The 8,675-nt window shown below is 43.5% G+C and overlaps 1 protein-coding gene across 1 annotated transcript in view; it reads right to left on the bottom strand.

Moving 5' to 3' along the window:
- Window positions 1–6,493, bottom strand: part of LOC117821410 (leucine-rich repeat-containing G-protein coupled receptor 6) — a 15,860-nt gene extending 9,367 nt beyond the window's left edge. The window contains exons 1-4 of the mRNA XM_034695656.1: window positions 6,434–6,493; window positions 4,510–4,585; window positions 1,296–1,511; window positions 154–225 (exon numbers count right to left, since the gene is read on the bottom strand). Of these exons, the coding sequence (XP_034551547.1) occupies window positions 154–225; window positions 1,296–1,511; window positions 4,510–4,550 (329 nt within the window). The 5' untranslated portion in view covers window positions 4,551–4,585; window positions 6,434–6,493. The remainder of the gene's footprint in view (window positions 1–153; window positions 226–1,295; window positions 1,512–4,509; window positions 4,586–6,433) is intronic.
- Window positions 6,494–8,675: the final 2,182 nt, after the last annotated feature.

Genomic DNA, 8,675 nt, shown 5'->3' with positions numbered 1-8,675 from the left:
GAAATGAAATCGCTTTAAGGTGTATGCTCATGACTGTGTGTGTGTGTGTGTGTCTGTGTGTCTGTGTGTCTGTGTGTCTGTGTGTGATATAGAAAATGTAGTACCCACTGACCAATGTGTGTCTGTGTCAGTGTGTGTACGAGTGATACTCACAGTGTCTCCAGACTGTGAAGACCTTCAAAACATCTTGCACCCATGCTCTCAATCTTGTTGTTATGAAGATGCCTGTGAGAAGCCACAAATATTTTTCAACAAAACAGAAATTACTTTCTCAAATGTGTCTCCACACTGCACTCATCTCTTCTTTAAAGGTGACATATAATGCTCTTTTTCATCAAAATATATTGGTCTAAGAGGTCCCCAAAACATGTCTTTAAAGTTTATTGCTCAAAAAAACACTTTGAAATCAGATTTTGGCATGCCTGTTAACCCCCGCTTTTTCAGCCCCGTTCAGAACAGGCTGTTTTCGGTGTCTGTGCCTTTAAATGAGAGTGAGCTCTCTGACCACGCCCCCCTCAGGAAGTGGATGTGGCCTCGGCTGCCCATAATGTTGATCTAATGTTTATATGTCGGCTGAATAGACACGGCTGCAGACCCGCGTTACTTCAACCCTCTGAATTTGATCCAGAATCTGATCCTGACGGAGAGGCGCCTGCAGCAGGACCTTTCTGAAGGATTGGTCACAGATTTAGTGTTTGTTGTTGTTTTATTTGTCAGTATGTCGACGTGTGTCTTGGTACACAGCGACGAACATGTAGTTATGTGGCTATGCTAACTAGCGCTAGCACTTTTCCATGAAAAATAAAAATCATCCACTAGATCTTCAAATCTGCAGACGTTGGGAGTAAAACCGACATTTGTGTTTATTAAGACAGCCTACAACTAGCATGCCTCCCTCCTAAGCTCGTTGTTAGCACACGTGTGCAGGTAATGAAAAACGGAGGAGGAGTTGAGTTGTATTTTAAACAGTCTATGGGCTGAACAAGCTCCGAGCTCTGACTTCCGTTACAGACCGGATGTCGTTGTGGCGTATGAAAAACACTGAAAACTGAAACGGCTCATTTCAGCACACATTTACAGAAAGGTGGAGAAATCAAAACAGGGGCAGAGATGGATTTTTTTCCTTTTTTCGGGGTTTGTAGATATGCCAGGGACACATATTTCAGGTAGAGAACCATTAAAAAGTCGATTTCGCATGATATGTCACCTTTAAATAGATTAAACGGAGCAAATAGTATGAGTTATGAGTTGAGAAACCAGAGAGTTTTAAGTACACATATCAGGATTTCACTTACAGTACAACGAGAGCAGTGAGGTTGGTGAACGCATAATCAGGGATGTGGGTGATCTGATTAAGGGCCAGCGTCATGGCCTGCAGGGAGGGCAGGTAGTCCAGAGCCGACACTGGGATCTCATTCAGAGAGTTATCATCCAACCACAGGTGCCTTAGAGAGCGAACCCCTCGAAATGCCCCAGCCGGAACCTCAGACAGCAGGTTAGCATCAAGGCGCCTGCAGGGTAAGAGGAACTGGGCTTAGCCAGATAATCATCAAGTCTAAGCACAGTATGTTTGCATGTGTATCTGTGCTTTCGCGTGCTTACAGGTTGTGGTATTGAAACACTTTGGCTTACAGGAAGGCTATTATGAGAGTTATGCATCCTTAATTCTCCCTCCTTTCATCTTCACTCTATCTTCTTAGAAGCTGCTCATTATGATTTATTCCCATGCTAAATAAGCCATGTCTAGCTTTACCAGCACAGACATGTATTAAATTTAAGATGAGAAAAACACAGACACAAACTTGTAGGATTGGTTGTGGCAGGCCTGTTTAATTCTACCTCACTTTATTTATGTTTTAGAAAGCCCACTTCCTTGATGTCTGGAAAACAGAGAAAGCTGAAGGAGGGACAGTTAAAGATGCGTCTTCAGATGTTCCTCCTTCCTTCAGTCTTTCCATTAGACCCCCGCTGCTGCCATCAGTCCCTGACATTTCCAGGAACTGATAGCAACACTGCTGCCCAGCTGATTAATTAATGACACCTAAACACACACACACTGTTGCATAAGCTTTCACATATGCACGTTCATCTCTGCAACCACCAAACAAGCATTACAAAGCTTTGTCCCTTCTATACCTCAGTGTCCCTCGAACCACAGGCTCTGAGATTGGACTGTGATACACACACCCACATAAAAACACACACTGTCCATAGTGATGAATGATCCCCTCAGGGTAGAGTTGACAAGCTGAGACCACTTCCTCCTGCAATTCTTCTTCCTTTGGCCCTTCACACTCATTCATTAATCTCCTTTTCCCCCCTCCAGCTCCTCTCAAACACACGTTTTGTTTCTTACATCGTCACTGATGGTCTCCTTCCCCCTTCAGACCCTTATGTGTCTCAGTCTTTAACTCTTGTTCCTCTTTCAAACATCCTCCCTTATCAATCTTCCACCGTGGTTCTTTGATTCCTGTGCTACAGCTTCTCCTTGGCGTCCTCACCCCTTGGAGGCTTCACCAAACAAACAGCATCATCAAAGTGAAATCTGAACTTGAACTCTGAACTCTGAGCTTTTCTCCCCAGGGAAATTTTCCATCAGGAGAGGCAACTGTATACACTGGCAGATGCTCACACACAGGCACACAGGAAAACACTCTCTGGCGCACATGTAAATACACATAAGTGCGTGCACGTGCACACACAAACAGCCTCAAGAAATTTTCATCTTGTCCACTTCCTGAGCACTCATTTATTCCAGTGCGAAACATTGTCCTTGTGTATCCTGTGCACTACAACTGTGGACATTGTTTTTCCCTGAACCAAATCACAGGATGAAAGCTACGGAAGACCCTTCAACTTTCTGGTTTGCTCTCCAGGGCAAAATAATAATTGCTCCTCTGGGTGGACCTGCCAGGTCTCCAGAAGGTCCAGACAGAACCAGGAATGTTCCACAGAAGCCTATAAAGCAGCAACTATTTCCTGTCCATCACATCAAAGTCTGAGGTACAATTACAGGAGAGTGAAATAAGGACAAAAAAAGGAAAGTTCTCTTAAATGATCCAGGAGATCTGTCGACCTGCCTCCACTGGTTCAGTTCTCCAGATGGCCAAAGTTTAATACCACAGAGAACTGAGAGGAACATGTTTTGCTGCCAGTGAATGGAGTCTCTGACAAACAGGGTGATGTTGATCAATACGGCTTGTGGAGCTCATCAGTGGAGATTACGCAGGTTAACCTCCTTGTTGGGACCCAAAAAACTTCAGTCTGCTCAACATGGCACCAAAGTAAGCAACAGCACTCACAGTGTGGGTTGTAATTAGCCTGTTCCAAACTCTGAGACAAATTTGTTGACTCAGTTTCAGTTCTTTGCTGACAAAAGGATTCATGTCCTAGATTAAGACATGATCCAGTTTGGATGAAAGACTCCTTTGAACATTTATAACAATTTAAAAGCCATGTGCCGTCTGAGATGAAGTCCCTCTTTCTTTTACCTGGTGTGTTTTATGTTGGTGAGAGGCGCCGACAAGCTTCACTCTCCAAAGCCTTTCCAGTAATCTTTCTCCGCTGGGCTTATCATTACTCTAATGACAAGGTGCGTTTCTATACACCGGCTCTGCCTGTGTGTGTGTTTTCTCAGTGCTTGAGATCATCTCAATGTGAAAAGACCACACACCTACACTTGTGCATCACATATAGACGGAAGACATAGAGACATCATTATGATAGAAAATTGTGAGGTTAGATGCGTACACACACATCCTGAGCTATCGTGCCTGCATTTACAGTTTGATGTGTGTGAAAGCATAGCACTGTGTTGAAGGAGAGCAGACCTGTTTAATAGCAGAAAGGGAAACTCTGTTGGTGGTAGTGGAGTTACATGCCCCTTCTATGTCATTACTCCAGCAATTGGAGTGTCTGTGGGATGAAGGAGACATCTATGGATGTTTACAAAGAATTATTAATTAGGAGTGAGAGGATGTGGAGTGCAGCACATACAGAGTTGGGAGGGATGGAATTACAGATGAGCTTGTGCATCTGCTTCAACATCAGTGCTGTCACACACTTACACACACACATATACACTCATACATTGACCCCACAGATGAGTCAATTATGCCACCAAGCACTCTCATTAGCCAGAGGGATGGCTGTGTGGGTGGTGGGAGAAGAGCGGAGGAGGAAGAGAAGGGGAATTGACGGAAAATGGGGTTGTTTCACAGCTCATTGGAGATGCTCTCCCTGGCCTGCAGTGTCTGCTGTTTCCCTCATGGCTTCCAGATGCTACCATGAACTACTTTGACACAATCAGACTGTGACTCCTACCATTAGGGAGTACAGCAGCACATGCAAAACTATCAGGGTATGTTCTGTAATATGTCAGTGGTACGCTATACCTGCGTTGTGGTCAGAGCTGAGATGTGTGGGTGGCCGGGGGATGTTTCATTCCTCCCCGGGATGAGGTAGAGTAGCATGATTAATGCAGCTCTTGTATGTGTAACAGATACATACTCACAGGGACAGTAGATTGGGCAGATCCCATGGAGCATCATTGGGAAGTTTCTCAAGTTGGTTATTTTGTAGCATACTGAAAGAGGAAAAAAAAGATAATTTGGTTATATGCAATGCGTCGATTTGTAGTAGAGTGTATGTGCTGTGCAAAAGGGCACATCAAGCAGAACAAATAATTCCATCATGAGGGAAATCTGACTCAAGGAGTAAAGGGCCAGTGAAAGCTTGAAGAGAAGCAGAGAATGAAGGGTTGAAGGAAAGAGAAGCTCCTTGGGTGGGCTGCTGATGTCATCCTTAGAAGAATGGAGCAAAAGCGAGGAGGAAGTGGGGAGCAAACAATAGCTCTCTCTCTCATTCCTCTCCCTTCCTTGCCTTCTGCTGTCTTTCACTCCCTCTTATTACTTTTATAATGATCTGTCTACCAACATTCATGTATAGTTTAGTCCCCAGTTTGCTATTTTCAGTTGCTCTGTTATGCCTTTAATGTGGCATTGTGGCAATTGTGCCAACACAATAATTAGTCTTAGTGAACATGAGAGTGCAGAGCCCCGCATTAAAACGGCTAATCATTGGCTGGATCATTAGCCTTATGACTGCAGTGCTAAGTGGGAGAGCATAATTTTGTAAGTGATTGTTACAATGTGAGCATAAGAGTTCATACTGGATGTCTTGAGGTGCAATGATTAAATGCATTTGCTATATTTATCAAAATAACTGTGTGTCACAGACTCTCATACTGTGGAGTTTCACAATACTCTCCCCTGTAAGATATGATTGCTTCAATGCCGAAAAAATGCTGCTCAGGTTTGAGAGGATCAGGGGAATGTTTCCACAGGGATAATGATGCCATGATAAATACTTTGTATTAAGTCTTTTCCTGTTTAAAAAAAAACCCTATGTGGAGCTTTGCTGAACTCCACTCTGGGTTTGTAACCTCTGCATGTGTCAGTGTCTCTGAGAGTCGGTAGGGACCTGGAGTCACCCTACACAAGGTCAGCGGTCCATCTGTTTTTGACACAGCCTGACTTTAACTAATACATTGAGGAAGGAAACCAACAGCTCAGCTGCTCTGAGGTCAAAGAGACGGTCCAAAGTTTGAAGGGGTGTTATTGCATGAAGCGTGAATGCTTGCAGGCTTGTATAAATTCAGGATATGTGTGTCCTTCTGCAGTAATGACATAATAGACTGGGATTCATGGCTGTTTTTTCATGCTGTCTTTGTTAGTTTCACAACACAAGGTGAAAGAAGAATAAATTGTGTGCCTGGTAATCCCGTAGATACCCTCAAATTACAAACCACAATTCTCAAGCTAGGTTTCTATTCAATTGCAAAGCTTCTCAAACTTTTCTCAGCCAGGGTGCAAAAGGAACTGAGTCAGTTGCCAAGGCCCATGAAAACCTCTTTAATACCCTTGTCTTGCACCTACTGGAAGTATGGTCACAACTCATTAGATGCTGCACTCACAATTCAGAAAGAAGCGTGGATTTTATGGCTGCTCTGCACTTTTTGCGATTTTATACTGCACAGCAGGGCTAACAGTTGGTGGCCATGGATCACAGAGCTATGAACACTAATAGAAATGGGGTGTTGAGAAAAAAGCTTTGAAACCATTTCTAGGTGATTTTTTTGTCACTTGCTGTAATCTCGGTGGGTGGTGTGACTGGGAGGTCCCTGCATTACACCTGTGTTTGTGTGGATGCGTGTATGTGTGTGTGTGCATCTACACACTCGCAACTGAAACAAGGCTTGTTTGGGAATGAAGGAACAGCAAGCAGGGCAGGTCTCCCCCAGCCCATAAACTTTAACTGCACTTAATGATGCGTGGCCTGTGTGTTTTATTCAAGGCAGGAGCACAACTCTGTCACCCCAGAATGCTGCAGTGGAACAACCCACCTGGGTGGGAGTGAGAAAGAGGTTACTTACAGAACTTTAAGGTTGTGGAGACCCTCGAGAGCGCGGCCAGGGATATACCTCAGCTGGTTCCCCGAGATACGCCTAGGAGAGAAAGACATAGATCAAATAAATAGAAATAAAAAATTTAAAGTACAAAATGAAATATAAGAACATACATATAAAGATTTACAGGTCTCATAAGAGAAGTATTGCTTTTTGCTTTATTCCACATTCTTGGATTGAGCCGTGATATGACTTCATTCTCAAGTTCCTGCTTCAGGGTTATTGTTGGGGCAGTATGCAAATAACAATATTCTATTCCCTTCAATGTGGTTGCTATTGGCCCAAAAGACACCCTGAAACCTTAACCAATCCTGGGAGCTCTGATGAGTGAGTAAAGACTGAATTGAATGAGACTGGGATTGGGTCAACAAGTGCAGCATGAAAGTTTATTTGCTCGTGCGCATGCGAGTGTGTTTATGGGTGAGTTTAAAGTGAAGTATACTATGTATGTAGACATGAGCGAGTACATGTTTTTAGTGCGAATGTGTGTGCTATTTTCCATGTCCTTGAGGTAAATTGGTCCGTTCTGAGGGGCCTTGAGGACAGCGAGGGAGAGAAACCACACACATTCACACAAGCAATCCAATCAGTTTGTTTATCAAACACAGCACCTAATGGTCATTTGTGAGTGTGTATAAGATGTCCAAATAAATAACATTCAGTCCAACAGAGGAACTCTCAAGGTCACGAGCTGGAAGCACAGTTTAAACACAGATTTGGGCTTCACAGCTCAAGACCACCCACTTTTATTAAACACACACAAGTTAAAAGTTACTCATTGGCATCGTCCTTTTCACACCATTGCTCTAAGGGTGACACTGGCCTGACATTTCAGTCTTTTTCTAAGTGGACTGCCTCTGGCTGAGTTGTTCCATCAGTGCCAGGATATTGAAATAGTTCTGCCTGCCTCTCCAAGCCTCCATCACCCAGATGAAAATGGATGACAGCTCTCAACAAACTCCCCCAGACATCTGATATTCATGTCAATATGTCTCAGTCTTATTACTGTGTAGTTGCAAACCACACAAAAACTACCCATGCCTGCCAAATTTCACACTCAGCCCAGTTTTGAAGTCTTACAGAGCTTGTATTTATGAAAAAACACACACACACACACACACACACACACACACACACACACACACACACACACACACACACACACACACACACAGCACTCACACAAACATGCATACACACAGATGCACATTCACATTGCTATTCAGTTCTCAGAGAACTGATCGTTATCCAAGTTATTGTGGAGCCATTAAGTTATGCCCCTCAAACCACACTCAAAACTCATTCAAACAGACTTCGACTGGGCCACATGTCTCAATAAAGATTTCACAAAGATGGAAGACTGAGTGTTGATCTGCGGTGACTACAGCTTTTTGACCCAACAAATTCCAATGTTCATTTTTATTTTTTTTAATGCTGCAGGAGTTAACTTTTCTCTTAAAGGTGACATATTATGCTCTTTTCCATCAAAATATATTGGTCTAAGAGGTCCCCAAAACATGTCTTTAAAGTTTATTGCTCAAAAAAACACTTTGAAATCAGATCCTGGCATGCCTGTAAACCCCTCTTTTTCAGCCCTGCTCAGAACAGGCTGTTTTCTGTGTCTGTGTCTTTAAAAGAGAATGAGCTCTCTGACCACGCCCCCTCAGGACGTGGATATGGCCTCGGCTCTCCAGCATGTTGATCTAATGTTTAAATGTTGGCTAAATATACACGGCTGCTCACAGATCGCGTTACTTCAACCCTCTAAATCTGATCCAGAATCTGCTCCTGACGAAGAGGCGCCTGCAGCAGGACCTTTCTGAAGGATTGGCCACAAATTTAGTGTTTGTTGTTGTTTTATTTGTCAGTATGTCGACGTATGTCTTGGTACACAGCGACGAACATGTAGCTATGTGGCTATGCTAACTAGCGCTAGCACTTTTCCATGAAAAATAAAAATCATCCACTAGATCTTCAAATCTGCAGACGTGGGGAGTAAAACCGACATTTGTGTTTATAAAGACAGCCTACAACTAGCATGCCTCCCTCCTAAGCTCGTTGTTAGCACACGTGTGCAGGTAATGAAAAACGGAGGAGGAGTTGAGTTGTATTTTAAACAGTCTATGGGCTGAACAAGCTCCGAGCTCTGACTTCCGTTACAGACCGGATGTCGTTGTGACGTATGAAAAACACGGAAGTCTGAAACGTC

Source organism: Notolabrus celidotus, chromosome 11 (assembly GCF_009762535.1).
Source record: "Notolabrus celidotus isolate fNotCel1 chromosome 11, fNotCel1.pri, whole genome shotgun sequence".
Taxonomy (NCBI): Eukaryota; Metazoa; Chordata; class Actinopteri; order Labriformes; family Labridae; genus Notolabrus; species Notolabrus celidotus.
Note: the sequence above shows the minus strand (reverse complement) of the source record. Positions and strands in the feature narration are given on the sequence as shown.